At 37.6% G+C, this 16,732-nt stretch overlaps 1 protein-coding gene across 6 annotated transcripts in view; it reads right to left on the bottom strand.

The window, feature by feature from the left end:
- Ttbk2 (tau tubulin kinase 2) overlaps positions 1 to 16,732 on the bottom strand; it is a 98,319-nt gene that overhangs the window by 36,043 nt on the left and 45,544 nt on the right. For all 6 annotated transcript variants that reach the window (XM_051183612.1, XM_051183616.1, XM_051183615.1 and 3 more), the window contains 3 exons: positions 12,879 to 12,952; positions 6,879 to 7,019; positions 4,220 to 4,324 (listed from right to left, as the gene is read on the bottom strand). In XM_051183612.1, the coding sequence (XP_051039569.1) occupies positions 4,220 to 4,324; positions 6,879 to 7,019; positions 12,879 to 12,952 (320 nt within the window). The remainder of the gene's footprint in view (positions 1 to 4,219; positions 4,325 to 6,878; positions 7,020 to 12,878; positions 12,953 to 16,732) is intronic.

Raw genomic sequence — 16,732 nt, 5'->3', positions numbered from 1 at the left:
GCTATCTTCATTCCACTGGATATATTCTGGGAGAGCAAGGTCTTGCTTGTTTTATAAACAGAAAAATAATCAATTAAACATAAAATACAGAAGAAAACAACACCAATAGAAAAGACCAGGCAAAAGAACATCTACCACTCAAGAGCCATCAGAGAAATTAAAATTAAAAAGACTCTGAAAGCCAGGCGATGGTGGCACATGCCATTAATCTCAGCATTTGGGAGGCAGAGGGAGGTGGATCTTTGTGAGTTTGAGGCCAGACTGGTCTACAAAGTGAGTTCCAGGACAGGCTCAAAAACTACAGAGAAACCTTGCCTCAAAAAAACCCTTTAAAAAAAAAAAAAAAAAAAAAAAAGATTTTGAGATTCTATTCTCACCTCATTAAGAATGACCACCATCAAGAAAACAAACAACAACAAATGCTGGTGTGTAGGGAAAGAGGAATCCTTATTTACTCGTAATAGGAATATAAACTATTATAATCACTATAGAAATCAGTGTACAAGCATTCCAAAAAAAAAAAAAATATTAGAATTACCATATGACTCAGCTAATTCACTGCTAGGCATATAGCCAAAGGACTCTAATCATGTGCTTCAGTCTGGCCTTGAATTCACCTTGTAGCTGAGGATGACCTTGAACTTCTGAGCCACCTCCCAAATGCTAGATCACAACCATATACTACCATGCTGGGTTACATGATGGTTGGAATCAAAATCTGGTTTTCATTAATACTAAATTCTCATATGCAGTGCACACCTTTGATCCCAGCACTTGGGATGCAGAGGCAGGCAGATCTGTAAGTTTGAGGCCAGCCTGATCTACATAAGTGAGTTCCAGGACAGCCAGAGTTACACAAATGAGACCCTGACACAAAAAAAAATTCCAAAAGAACAAAAAAAAAGATTCTCATATGCCTAGACTTTAATAATAATTTGCATAGCTGTATGTATAACTAGTATACAGTTGGCTCAATCAAAATAAAAATTTTAACTTTTATACCACTGGTTAACCTGATAGAAATGAAAATCATAGTTAAAAAAAAAACAAGTTTAAACAAATTAAAAATTTAGAATAAACAACAGAAAAGTTATAATGGGAGATGAAGTGCCAGCGAAACAATATAGAGAGGGTTCCTGGCTCACTTCCCAGGAAACTTGATAAACATTAGTTAAAAACAAAATACATAAGCCTCTAGAAATATCTTTAAAGGCAAACAAATAAAATATTTTCAAGAGAACTTGTGAACATCCTGTAAGAAAGGTAAGGGTCTGTGGTATCCAAACCAAGACTGCTCTCTCCTGTCACCCAGCTTGACTAAAGTGACTCAATTCCAAACTGCTGCAGTCAGGAACACATGGCTAGCCTCCCCCCCATCAGGGTCCACCAAGGGCTCTCTTTCTAGAAGGAGCAAGACTGGTGCATTTCCACCTTGCCTTAGCAGCCTGCTGGTAAAGAGAATGAGATATGCTTGGTGTACTCTCTGACATTCTTTCTCCTGACATGCCTAGCTACAGACTCCCTCGAGTCTTTTCTAAACTTGGCCTTGGTTGGGGGCATCTTTGTTTGTTTTTGCAAGACCAGTTTTGGCAAAAATCTTTGTTTTTAAAAATTATTTCTCTTTAGTTTATGTGCACTGGTATTTTGTCTGCATGTATGTCTGTGTGAGGGTGTCAGAACCTCTGGAACTGAGTTACAGACAGTTTAGAGCTGTCATGTGAGTGCTGGGAATTGAAACAATGGAAGAAAAGCCAATTATCTTAACCCCTAAGCCATCTCTCCAGCCCCAGCAAAAATCTTAAGAGGTAAGTTTACTAAAAGTCCTCTGGACATTTGATCAAATTCCTTATGCCCCTACCTCCCTAGCTCACCAATCTGCTGTGCCTTCAGCATAACTGCCTTTATATACAAATTCACCAGAGAAGACTAACTTTCCATATACCACAGAAAGTTGTGCTAATATATCACAAAGTTAATACTCATGTCATGGCAGGCCTTACCCTTTTTGTCCATTCCCTCTGCCTTGCTAAAACACCATAAGATTACATTCCTAAAGCTAGTCACCAAGGTCCATCCTCTTATTCCTCCTCCTAAGGCTAACTACCAAGGTCTAGCTATCAAAGTATTTTAGTACAGCAATCAAAAGCTCCCTTTTGGCTGCCATAAATTAACATGCCCAATTAAAATTAAACACCTCATCCTAATACAGGTGTAAAGGGAGGTGGAGTTCTCTTTTGTCCTGACCACCCACTCCCCAAATAATCACACAAAAGCTTACATTAATTACAGAATGCTCAGCCTATATAGCTCAGGATTATTACTAAGTAGCTCTTACAACTTAAATTAATCCATTTCTAATCATCTACATTTTGCCATATGGCTCACTGCTTTACCTATTGTCTAGCATCTTGCTTCCTCAGCAGTTAACTAACATCTCTCTCCCTGATTCTACCCTTCTTCCTTTCTGTATTTTCAGTTTGGCTTTCCTACCTAGCCTTATTCTGCCTTGTTACAGGCCAAGTCAGCTTATTAAACAATAAGAGCCATGCATATACACACAGTATACAGAAGGATTATTCCATAGCATTTCCCTCTTTCTGTCTAATCAAAAAGGAAGGTTTTAACTTTAACATAGTAAAATTATATACAGCAAAACAGTTATTACAATATCCAGTCCATTCGTATTTGGCAAAATTAGAGAAAATACCTAATTATCTATCTTATCTTGGTGAGTCTAAAATTTTATAACTAATTTACCATTTTTTAATCATAACTGAGAAAAAAACTATAATTATAACTATCTAGTCTTCAACTCCATCAAAGACCTGAGAAGGAAATAATGTTACTTGAGTAAGCAGGAAGTGCAGAGCAAGCAACTTCTAAAAAAATGTGAGAAATAATAGAAACATCTGGCTGCCTGGACAGCCACCCAAGGTTCCTCTGTTGAGACATCCATCTTTGGCTTACAGGCCTAGCATATCTGACAGACTTTCCTGTAGAGCAGGAAATTTAGAAGGACTGTCCTACCTGGTCTTAGCAAAGCTCAACAGTCACTTTTCTTGTGTCCTGCTGGTCCAGTTTGGACAATAACTGTCAGCAATTGAGGAAGGGCAGTTTCTTTGCCCACATGGCTAGCTTTTGCCATAAAGAGAACAAACTCCAAATGGAGTTTCTTGATGCCTGCCATCATCTTTTTTGGAGTACATTGGTTCTGCCAAGAACAGATGTATCTCACTGTGTAAGTTATTAAAAACATTTTAAAGGGCATATGTTGTAGGTCTTTGAAATATTTGAATAATACCTATCTATCTAAAATATCTAGAAAACCTTACTAATATGACTATAAGTTTGACTATTATAGATGACTAACAGTATTTTTGTAATTCTGTACTTCTTAATTATATATTACATTTTTAAATGAGTTGCAGAAATATATCTTAAACAAGAGTAGGAATATACATACATCAAAACTAACTTTAAATTTGTATCAATAAACCAAAATCCATACCAATGTAAAATATTTTGAGATTAACAATTGCTTTTTAAAATATTTATTTTATGTATATGAGTGATCTGTCTTCATTCACACAAGAGAAAATCAGATCCCATTACAAATGGTTATGACCCACTATGTGTTTTCTGGGAGTTGAACTCAGGACCTCTGTAAGAGGAGCCAGTGCTCTTAACCTCTGAGCCATCTCTCCAGCCCAAACAATTGGTTTTTAGATTAAAGTAGATTAAATAATCTACCCTTTTTTCCCCATCATTTCTGTATCACACAGGTTTTCCCCTTGTACTTTTATAAACTGTAATTTTCCTATCCAGAGGAGTCCTTTGTGCCCCCACCACCTGACAGCTACCCCTCCCCCTCCCCTTCGCCTTTGCCCTCCATGTGCTCTCTTTGCCTCTTACCCACTTCCCTTTGTCCCTGTGGAGTAAATACATCTCCTTTGTGCTGATAACTTGGTCTTGGGGAATCCTGAGCCAATACTGATCCCTTTAATGTCTCCTACTGATTATATGCAGCTCACTCTAGACACTAGTTTCTTAATCTGGTAATCTAACAATCTGGTTTCAATAGAAACAAACATTTTTTTTTTATTCACTGAGCTTCATACCTTCCTCCAAATATTCATTCTCATACATAATTAGCATCTCTTTAAAGTGATACTAGAAATAGTTTAATTATCAAATATTAAATAGTAATGAAAAAGCTTACTGGTCTGACGTCCCCACAGGAATTGGTAAACTGTCGGGCCAAGCCAAAATCAAGCATGAAACATTTCCTACATGTACTGGGAAAGCGTCCCATTGCGAAGTTTGACTAGAAAAAAAATAGAAGGAAAATACATATTCTTATACTACTCAGTCCTGCTTACATTTCACATTACATGAATTTTTCTAGTCTATATAGCATGTTCCAGATACACTACTGTAAGTCTATGTTTTTACTGTGCATTAATATATGGTATAATTTAGTTGCTGGACCATAGTGGAGTGTGCTTGTAAATACAATTAGGGACTTGACAAAGAGTTATTAATGGTTTGTCTACCCCCAGGAAAACTGAACAAAAATAAATTTAAATGTTTGTATAGTTTCATATAATAATATAGTAACAGTTACATATACAATTCCTTGAAATTCTTGTCCAAGTTACTGCTTAAATGACAACCCAACATCCTAAAAATGAGGGAAGCTAGGGATAGAAGAAATACATATAACATAAAAGAATTTTTATTATTTCTCAACCTTTTTGTTAGTATAAAGGCTGGCTGTGATGTAGTGGCGCATGCCTTTAATTCCAGTACTAAAGGCAGAGGCAGGCTCATCTCTTTAAGCTCAAGATAAGACTAGTCTATATGATAAGTTATAGATTAACCCTGTCATAATAAATAAATTAAACCAGGCGGTGGTGGCGCTTGCCATTATTCCCAGTGCTCGGGAGGCAGAGGCAGGTAGATCTCTGTGAATTCAAGGTCGCCAGCCCAGTCTACAGAGCCAGTTCCAGGACAGGATCCAAAGCTACAGAAAAACCCTGTCTTGAAAAAAAAAAAAAAAAAATCAGTACATTCAGATGTGATAGCATATACTTTTAATTCCAGCATTTAGGAAACAGAAAAGAGAATCTCAGTTTAAGGTCACCCTGACCTTAAGGTCTGCCTTAGCTACATGGAGACTCTGTAGCAAAACAAAACAAAAAGCCTCCAAACCTAAAATCTATGTAATTTGTGTTAAATGACTACAAATTTGTAAAGATACATATGCAAATAAGGAAATCTGTAATGGTAAAATTCAAGGTATGACATCAACTTTTACTTTTTTAAAAAGTATGATTTTACTGGGGGGCTGGAGAGATGGCTCAATAGTTAAGAACACTGATTGCTCTTCCAAAGGACCGGGGTTCAATTCCCAGCACCCACATGGCAACTCACAGCTGCTTGTAACTCTTTTTCCAGGGGATCTGATACCCTCATACAGATATGCATGAAGGAAAAACACTAATGTACATAAAACAAAAATAAATTATTTTTTAAAGAGACAGAGAAAGGCACAAAACAGCAAAAACACACTCTGTAGTTGTAACTCTGATTCTACCTCACAAAGCTGTGAACCTTTTTAAATTCAATCTCCCCAATGCAATAACTGACTTAAAACAAATCACTTAATCATACTGTTTTATTTAAATGGAATATTAACTGGTAACCAGTTTCTAGTTTCAGAATGGTTCTAACTCTAAAAGAACCCACTTTGAAGAAATTTAGTTGCCATTTTCATGTAAACTAATTTTAGAAATGATGTAATAATAATAATAGATGGCCTTACTTTTCAAATGCACCAATATCAATAAATTTATAAATATGCGATATCAGAAATGGGTCATTTTCCCTTATGAAGAATAAAATATTAGAAAAGCACATTTCAGTAATGGCAACAATGATTTATATGAAAAATAAAACTGAACAAAAACAAAAGGGAAAACAAATTTTATTTCCACAGTAGCTCTCAGGAGAAGATTAAGGCCTTTCATAGTTGATTATCCTAATGAATATATCAGGTGACTTGAGAAAATGAACAACTGGTATCAAGAAACACACAACTCAAACTAATGATCTACATGTGAGGCTGAATAATTTGCAATGCCAAAATATTCTAATCAAAAACTGGTAAGCACAGAACTTTTATGTGAAGGCAAATGTAAAGCTACATGTGGAGAACAGAGGACAGCCTTCGGTGTTGTTCCTCAAGCTGGCTAGGGTTGGCAAGCGCCAGACCAGAGATCCTCCTATCTCACCTGTCCAGCCTTTGGATTACAAGTGTGTACCACCATAGCCATTTTTTTTTTTTTTTTTTTTTTTTCCCCCTTGAGACCAAGTTTCTCTATGTAACAATCCTGGCTGTTCTGGAACTCACTTTGTAGACCAGGCTGGCCTCCTACTCACTGAGATTTGCCTGCCTCTGCCTCCCAAGTGGTAGTTTGATTAAAGGCATGTGCCACCACTGCCAGGCCTGTTTTATTTATTTTTTTGTTTGTTTGTTTTACATGGGTTCCAGGGATCTGACTCAAGACTCAAGTCTTCAAGTACTTTACCAAGTGAATCATCTCCCAGCCCCAAACATAGAAATTTTAATTTAGCTGGCAAGCAACATTTCATGATATGAGAAAGACTATTAAAAATAAGCTGTAGTTTCTAATTATCACTTTAAAAACAAAACTAAGTAAACTAAAAGTTAAATTATTTTTGCTTTTAGGGCATTACAGAAATAAAAAATTCCTTTGTATTTAACACAACAAATACAAAAAACTACACGTTCTGTCTTCTAACATTAGAAGTACCAAACCATAGCCTTCTGTGCTTGAAAAAGACAAGGCTCCTACCGGTTTAATGTCTCTGTGAAGGAATCCCACAGAATGGATGCTTTCAATAGACTCCAGAATCTGTCTCCCAAGCCGAAGAGTAGTGCTAATGGTGAATGTGCCCCGGGACTGGCTACGTCGAAGATCTGCCAGATTCCGACCCTATGGAGTTGGACAATCACTTTAAAATACAGTCCTAATGTAGTAATAAGACTCAAAATTCACTATATTACCGCATTATAAAATGCTGTGATGGAAACAGTAAGGCTCCTGCCTAAACTGGGATCTTTTAACTCAAAGAATTATGTGTATGTACCCCTCTGTGTGTATATGACTGTGGGTGCTCTCAGAAACCAGACAGGACATCTGACAACCTAGAGCTGGAGTTAGAGATAGCTGTGAGCTGCTCAACGTTGGGTCTAGAAACTGAACTGGAGTCCTCTAGGAAAGTAGTAAGAGCTCTTAACCACTGAGTCATCTCTCTCTCTCTCTCCATCTCTCTCTCTCTCCCTAAGAATAAGCATGCTAACCATGTTTCTAAGTCATCATGTTTTGATTTATCCTTGTTATTCTAAAAAATGTAGACTTGATTCTTTCCTTCCTTCCTTTCCATTCTCTTCTTTTCTTTTCTTTTCTTTCTTTCTGAGGGGGTCTCATGTACTCCAGGCTAACCTTGAACTTCCTGTACAACCAAGGATGACATTGAACTGATCTTGCCTCCAAATCCCAATTTCTGGAATTACCAGTGTGTATCACCATGCCAAGTTTATGAAATAATAGGGATTGAACCCAGAGCCAGAGCGTCATGCATGTTAATCAAACTACACCAACTTAGCTACATCATCAGCTTCTTAGATGTGACTACTTTAAAAAAATATAAAATATAGTCATCTGTTCTAGTTTCATTTCTGTTACTATGGTAAACACCTTAACAAAAAGCAACATAAAGAAAGAAATGGGTTTATATGGCTTACAATGTCAAGTTACACTCCATCATGTTTTGGGAAAGTCAAGACAGCAACTCAAGCAGTTAGTCACATTACATCTGGAGTCAACAGCAAAGAGAAAATAAACACATCCTTGCTAGCCCTCAGCTAGCTTTCCTCTCTTTTTCAGTGTTCAGGAGCTTCTGCCTAGGAATGGTGCTACCCACAAAGGGCAGGATCTTCCTACATCAACTAAAAACCAAGACACCCCCACAGCTGTACCTACCAGCTAACCAGACCTAGACAATTCCTCACAGAGACTCCCCTTCCCAGGTGGTTCTGGGTTAACACTAACCAGCACAATATCCACAGCTGTATTCCTCATTACTACCCAACACACTCCCTACAGGTTACTTAATTTTCAAACATCAGTTTTTTAAATAAAAAAATTAATTTTTCACATAATTTTACGAGGATTAAATACAAACCACATGAAGTTTCTGGAATACTGCCTTGTATTCAACAAATCCTAAGGACTGTTACTATTAGCAAATATTATAGGAAACAGAAGGCCATAAAGGCCAACAAAAGTTTAAAACAACTAGATGATGGTATGGCTATCTGGCATGAGTCAGCTAAAACATGAATTAGACATCTGGGGAGCTATCTGGTACAAGATATCCAAGGAACTCAGAGTAAGCAGTGATGTGATTTCTTCTTTAACAATTTCTGGCAAAATGCCATTTTCTTTTCCTCCTTTTTAAAGAGACAGGGTCTCTTTGTTTAACCACCTGACTGTCCTGGAACTCGCTTTGTAGACCAGGCTGGTCTCAAGCTCACAGAGACTTGCCTGCCTCTGCCTCCAAGATCTGGGACTAAAGGCTTGTGCTGCCAACATCAGGTAAAATGCCATTTTTTGGTGTGGGGTTTTTTTTTTTCCCCTATCAATATGGCCTTGAGGTTGGAGGAGGCAAGCATCCTTGCCCATCCTTGCCTTAGCCCTTGCCTGTGCAGCCTATTTGTCTGTGAGTGCCTGCCTGCCGTTAGTCTGTGTACTAGTGAATAAAGTATGTTATCCATGCTTAAAACTTCTCATATTCTCTTCAACTGCTAGCTTCCTTCCAACCCTGGAATCAAAGCTCAGGCCTCACAAATATGATACAGTAAATATTCAGCTCTCAAAAGTGGCCAGCCTGGTCTACAAAGTGAGTTCCAAGACAGCTGGGGCTGTTATATAAACCCTGACTTGAAAAAAAAAAAAAAAAAACAAACAAACAAATAACCAAAAGTACATCTCAGATAATACCAAGATTTAATTTAAAAACAACTATTACTGGGCAGTGGTGGTGCACACCTTTAATCCCAGCACTTGGGAGATAGAGGCAGGCGTATCTCTGTGAGTCTGGTCTACAGAGTGAGTTCCAGGACAGCCACCACTGTTTCACAGAGAAACTGTCTCAAAAAGCAAAACAAAACCACAGAACAAAAACAAACAAACAAACAAAAAAAAAAAAAAATCAACTACTATCATAAGAACTCAATGGAATCAACATGATTAATGATATCAGGAATTATTTAAATGTCATAAAATGCAATTTTAATGTATGAACTGGTGATTGGGGCATGATGTCTCATGCCTATATTTCTAGTAGTTTTTGTTATTGTTGTTAATGAGCCAAGTCTATAGCCCAGGCTAGACTAGATCTTGCTATGTAGCAGAGGGCTGACTTTAAATTCTTTGTTTTTGTTTTTGAGACAGGGTCTATGTAGCTCATGTCTGTCCTGGAGCGTGCCATGTTGACTTTGAATTCTTACCCTCCTGAGTCTACCTCAAGTTTGGGAATTACAGGAGTGTGCCATCACACAGAGCTAATCTTAACATTAGGGAGACAAAAGTTAAGGCACTGCAAAATGAGCTAGCTCCATGCTAGCCCATGCTATAGAATAAGATCCCAATTCAAAACAGCAACAACACACACACACACACACACACACACACACACACACACACACACACACACACCAGAAAAAAAAAAACCTAACAAAATCTGGGAGGATAAATGCAAGGCTGACACAAGAACTGTGTTTTTCTTTTAAAGGGGGAATCTTTTCATAAAGTAATCACAAGAAATTGTCTAGAGCTTATTTTTCCCAAGTAATTCTATAAATTTAACAAGAAAAAACTATATTTTGTTGTTGTTTGAATAATGAAAGTGCATAAGGCCAGGAATGGTCCCACATACCTATAGTATGGTACTAGGGAGACAGAGACTATTACCAAAATTTTGAGGCTAACCTAGTCTACAGAGGAACTTCTAGGCCAAATGTGGCTACACAGCAAGATCCTCTCTCTCTCTCTCTCTCTCTCTCTCTCTCTCTCTCTCTCTCTCTCTCTCTCTCTCTCTCTCTCTCTCACACACACACAAAATTAAATAAATAACAAAATAGAAAAGAGAAAAAAGACAGAGATATAGACATAGACAGAGACAGATGTTGGGGAAGGAAGAGGATGAGATTCAAAGGGACGGGAAAGAGACTAGATAACATAGTTAACGGAGAGAATAATACAGTGAACTCCCAAAATAAGAGATCAGTAACCAGGCATAGTAGCTAGTAATGATAACCCCAAATGTGCTTGCTCAAACCTGTAAACTTAGCACCTGACAGGTGGAGGCCTAGAAATAGGATGTCAAGGCAGTTCTAGGGTACATACTAAATGCAAGACCAGTCTAAGCCACATGAAATCCTGTCCTTAAAAAACCAAAAACCCAGCTGGGCAGTGGTGGTGCACACCTTCAGTTCCAGCACTTGGGAGGGAGAGGCAGGCAGATCTTTGTGAGTTTGAGACCAGCCTGGTCTACAGAGCGAATTCTAGGACAAGCTCCAAAGCTACAGAGAAATCCTGTCTCTTAAAACCAAAAACCAAGGAGGAGCTAACGGGCCCCCAGACTGATAGCTGGGAATCCAGCATGGGACTGACTCAGGCCCCCCTGAATATGGGTCTCAGCTAGAAGGCCTGAGCAGTCTAAGGGACCTCAGACAGTGAAACCAGGATGTATTCCTGGCGCACAAAAGGACCTTGTGAACACATCCCCCATGGAGGGATACTGCCTTAACCTAGAGACAGGAGAGAAGTCCTAGTCCCTACTTCAAATGACCTGTCAGATCTACATGACCCCACCTGAATGGCATTGCCCTACATGTGGAATTGGGGTGGGGTGATGGGAGGGGAGGGTGGTCAGGGTGCGTGTGAGGGGGGAGAGAGGGTAAGAGGGAGGGAGTGGGAACTGGGATCGACATGTAAAAAAAAAAAAAAAAAAAAAAAAAAAAAAAAAAAACAAAAAACAAAACAACAAAAAACAAAACCCCAGGAAACAAAAACTCACACAAAAATAAAACAAATATAAAAACAGAAAAGCAACTATCACTTCACTGCCAATATATTTTCAAAGATAATATGCTTCACCAAACATAACTCTCTGCCATTCTAAACATACTAGTTCATCTTCATATAAATTCCAATGATATATCATCTATGTATTAAGAAGTACATATGACCAAAAAATTATAATATATAAAGAAGTAATCAGCATGTCTGCTATTACAAATTTGACTTAGAAATGTCAATTCTTTCTTCAAATTGGACTTTTTGTTTGTTTTGTTTTTCAAGATAGGGTTTCTCTGTGTAGCCCTGAATATCCTGGAACTCACTTTGTAGACTAGGCTGGCCTTGAACTCAAAGATCAACGTGCATACCCAAGGCTACATAGGGAGACCCAGTCTCAAGAGAGAGAGAAAGAGAGAGGAGGAAGAGAGAGAGGAGGGAGAGAGAGAGGAGGGAGAGAGAGGAGGAAGAGAGAGAGAGAGAGAGAGAGAGAGAGAGAGAAAAGAAAAGAGAAAAAAATCTGAAAATTAATGTTTGGTATCACCTTTTTTCCAGGGAACACATTAATGAAATGAAAAATATAAAAGGTAACCAATTCAATAAATTAAAATGTGCTAACTTGAAATGGGGAATTGTGTAATTCCAAAAGACTTTAAGGGTCAGTGAGATGGCCTAGCAGGCAAAGGCACTCGCTGTCTATTCAGACATCCAAGTTCAAACCCAGGGACCTACATGGTAGAAGGGGAGACCCAACTCCTACAAGTTGTCCTCTGACCACACACAGCAAGACAAACTCCTCCCACCCCTAATTAATTAACTTTAAAGAAGACTAAGCCAACCATGTAATCTTCAAAATCAGGAGGCTAAGGTAGAGGATCCTGAGGTTAAAGTCAGGCTTGGCTATATAGTTAACTCAAAATCATCTTATGCTAGTCTGTGAGACAATATTTTAAAAAGATCAACAACTACATAGTTTGCGGAAAGGGTAATATCTTTAGGACAAAGTTAAATATTGAAGAATACTTGAAAAAAAAGAAAAGCCTTCTGAAAAGAAAAAAAAATTAGGTGAGAGTTATGAATTTAACTCACTGCCATGAAAATAACATGAAAGAAAACAAGGAAACCAAATGCCTAAAATAAAGTCTGCTAAAGATGAAAGGAAACTGTGCATACTGAAAATCAGGCAGTGAACCATAGTTGCCTGTGTTTGCCAAGGAAATGGATGGTTTCCTGATTCTCCCTATTGCAACTGTTACTCTTGCATTTTCTTTATGAACTGCCAACTCTACTCCCATCTAAAAGGACAGGAACAGTGCTATGCTGACAGAAAGAGAGAGGAGCAGCATTTATCCTTTGCTCCAGCTAATGCTTACAAACTGTACTGAAGAGGCTGGTACTTGAGAAGAGCATGAGTGGAGATCTGAAATGCCTGAGGTAAGAAAGATGAAAAGGAAGGAACAATGGAAGAAAAGGTTCACAATACAGCCCACAACCCATTTTAAGATTAAACACTATGAAAAAATGACAACCAATAAAGGCACAGAAAATTTTTCGAAAATCTATACCAAGTCTAAATAAATCTCCATGTACACAGTGTACAGCATTTGGACATAATAATAAGAATGCTGTCATTTTTATGTATATTCACTGTAACTGGGTATTTTGATCAAAACTAAAAAATTTTAAGACACATTTTTCAAGGTAACATACCTGCAATTGCATGACCACATAGTTGAAACGATCATTTCTCCCACAGCCAATAAATCTACAAACATGGTCTTTCCCTGGATGAAAAAAGAAAGAAAACAGTGGAAAAGGATGTACTATGGTTTCTCTTTTAAAAAGTTAACAAATTGGATTTCTGTATAGTACTTTATATTTACTTTTTATTTATTTATATTTATTTGGTTTTTCGAGACAGGGTTTCTCTGTAGCTTTGGAGCCTGTCTTGGAACTCACTCTGTAGACCAGAGATCCACCTGCCTCTGTCTCTCAAGTGCTGGGATTGAAGGTGTGCACCACTACCACCCAGCTTTGTATAGTACTTTACAACAATGTAAATTATATAAAATGCATTTTGAGACCACAAGGAATAGGAAATTAATATTATTTATTTTTATCCACCCATTGCTAGGTCCTGCTCTGGTCCTTACATACTCAAATAAATGCTAAATAAGTAAAGAAGTAAACTAAAGGGAGTAACTAAAGGCCATTTATTTAGAAAGAAGAATATTTAAAAAGTCACTTAAGATTACCTAAGCAGACACAGTAAGAACTATGTTAGACATACAAACCCTGAATTTTACACACATTCTGATATATACTCTTTACATTACCCCAGCAACAAATTATATGATCTTTCTTGGTCTTACTGATCTTGATCAGCCTTGTGCTTTCAACCCTAGTTTAACACATGAAATCCAAGATTAGTTGAGGTAAATAGTAGGAATGAGAAAAACAGTAAGAAATCTGGAACCATCTCTTGATTTTAAAAAGTATACTATCATCCCCAAAACAACACAGAAAATAGGGAGGGGAGCACACAGACATGGTGCTGGAGAGGCAGTCAAGAACCAGATGAAGAATTTGAACTTTAGGTCAGTGGCTTCCAAATGTGTCTATCATCACAAGCACCTGGAAAACTTAAAGATTTTAAATGCCACAATCTATACAGGAAAGATACAACTTTTCAAAGTTCTATAAATGAGCTGCGGACTGAGAGGGCAGAGAAACGCAGTAAAGTTTAAGACCAGCTTCCATACCATGAATTCAAGGCCAGCCTGGGCAAAATAGTGAGACTATCTCAGAAGACAAAAACAAAAGCCCTGTGAAAACAAAGAAGAAACTCTAAAGTACAAATCTGCAACTTAAAATATAAAACAGCATGAACAAAAATAAAGCATCCTTCAAAACAAACAAAAACAAAAACAAACAAAAAAATACACAATACCCAGACAGGAAGAAAATTTTGAGACCAGGTTATTACAGAAATGACAAATTCCATAGCAAATCTCAGGCATCTCACGCGTGGGCTCAGGGTCAGCTGGTAAGAGACCTTGCTGTGCATCCATGAGACAGACAGGACGATTGCTAAGACTTTCAGAGTCAGTGAGAGATCCTGTCTAAAGGGAAGGAGGCAGAGCAATAGAGGAGGATAGGAGGATGTACAATATCTTCTGTTGGTCACTTCACAGGTATGCATTGTGGGCATACACACACACACACACCACAAAAAGTGAAGGTTACTCATACAGTATTAGAGATTGGAAGGGATAGAAGCCAATTTATAGAGGTTGAATGAAATATGAGACAATGAGAGTAAACAATCTTTGAAGCTAACTTGTAAAAATAAAACAATGATACACCAGAGGCTATAAAGCTGTTAGACTTAAGAAAAAGATTAAAACAAGTTGCAAAAGCAATTTGTCCACTTAAAATAAAAATGCAGTCAAGACTCACTTTGGCTAATAATTTAACATCTGATGGGGGATGTCCTATATATATGTTCCTCTTATCGGTTGATGAATAAAACACTGGCCAATAGAGGCAGAAAGATGGGTGGGACAAGGAGATGAGGAGAACTCTGGGGAAGGTAGGCAGAGGGAGACCTTGAGAGGACACCAGGTAGGGACCAGGAGGATAGGACACACCAGGCATTCTCTGGTAAGATAAGGCCATGTAGAAATACATAGATGAGTAGTTATATGGGTTAATAATTAAGACAGAGCTAGCCAATAAGAAGCCCTAGCCATCGGCCAATAGGTTTATAATTAATATACTATCCATGTGTTTTTTGGGGACTCAAGGGCGGCAGGACCTGGCAGGACAAAAGAAAACTCCAGCAACAAACATCTTTGGTTTGGTTTGGTTTATAGAAATAAGGTGATGTTAGCCCTGGATGGCCTTGAAATCTTCATTCTCCTGCCTCAGATTCCTGATTGCTGGGATTACAGGCCTGTAATTTATTTGTTTGTTTGTTTTCAATCTGAGTTATCAGTTACCACAATGATGATCAATTAGCAACCTTTCACTCAGCTTCAGCCATGGAAAAATGTACAAAGCTTTAATTAATCAATTTGCTGTCAATACTTTGAGACCTCATTTTCACTGCTGGAAATACACTAAAGTGGGTACAGCACTTGCTAGCATGCATGAAACTTGAGGTTCTATCCCTAACACTACAAAAGAATAAAACAAAACAAGAAAAAGATTTGCCAACTATCACATTTTTAAGACAAGGTGTCAATCCTGCCTCAGCTCTAAATTGTGGGATTACAGGTACAGACTACTGTGCCCAGCTTCTTGCAACATTTGCATCACATCCAAGACATTTCATTCATATAAAAACAAAAGACAGTACTAGATTTAATTCCTTTTAGAATGTTTCTCTAAAATATCTATAACACTTTGTTCCTTGCTATCAAAATCAACCGGCTTTTTGTTGTTTTGTTTTATGCTTGTTTGCATGGATTTTGTTTTGTTTTGTTTTTAAAGATTTCTCTGTTTAGCCCTGGCTGTCCTTGAACTCTAGATATGCCTGCCTCTGCCTCCTGAGCGCCGGGATCAAAGGTGTGTGCCACCACTACCCAGGCTTCCCCCAATGTTTTCTGTTTGTTTGTATATAGTACTGGGGACTGAACCGACTATCCTATAAGTGCTAGTCAAGTACTCTACCACTTAAGATAAATCCTCCCCAGCCTTTTATTTTATTTTTCAACTAAGCTAGCCCTGAACTTCTGTTCCTCTTAATCTGCCTCCAGAGTGCCAGGATTATAGGCTTGTACTACACACTTAGCTTGAATTACTCTGCTTTAAAAAAGAAAAACAAATACAGATTTGAATAAACTTGTTTATTGAGCAATCAAAACATGGTCAGTGGCAAATTTTCTAGGATTTATCAGTTCATTTCTATCACCAGGTGATAATTTAATGCATTCATTTCTCACACTTTATAGTAAATACATTTTCTCTTTTATATTTATGCAATTAATAAAACTATTTGATAAAGCTAACTCAATAAAAACATATATGTTTGGAGCAGTTTCAATTTAATGACAAGAGTAATTCTTCACTACCACTAGAACAACTGCTCATATGACTTCTGTGTACCCAGTAAATGCCAAGGCTCACTGAGGAGTACAGGGAGCACATATTGCCCCAGTACCTAATGCAATACCTAATAAAGTGAGAAATATTTGCCAGAGAACAAATTAAGAGAAATAATAGTTAATAAATAAATATATATAATATGCAAGTATTACTCTATTTTATGTATTTTTATGCATTTGATTCTCACAATACTGTAAGTATTAGCATTTCCTCTTTTTCAAATACAGAAGTAGAGAATTGGTGAGGTCAGTTTCTTAGTTCAAGATCATATAGCTAGAAAATGATTGTGCAATTTGATCCCCAAGCTTTTACTTTTTCTAAAATAATATTTATTTACTTATTTATTAGGAGTATGTATGCGTATGTTAGACACTCACGTGGAGGTCAAAAGACAACTTGTGGCAGCTCTCTCTCAATCTTCTGGGTCCCAGAGATGAAACTCAAGGTTGTAAGGC

Source organism: Phodopus roborovskii, unplaced genomic scaffold (assembly GCF_943737965.1).
Source record: "Phodopus roborovskii unplaced genomic scaffold, PHOROB, whole genome shotgun sequence".
Taxonomy (NCBI): domain Eukaryota; kingdom Metazoa; phylum Chordata; class Mammalia; order Rodentia; family Cricetidae; genus Phodopus; species Phodopus roborovskii.
This window is presented reverse-complemented; position numbering and strand designations above follow the sequence as displayed.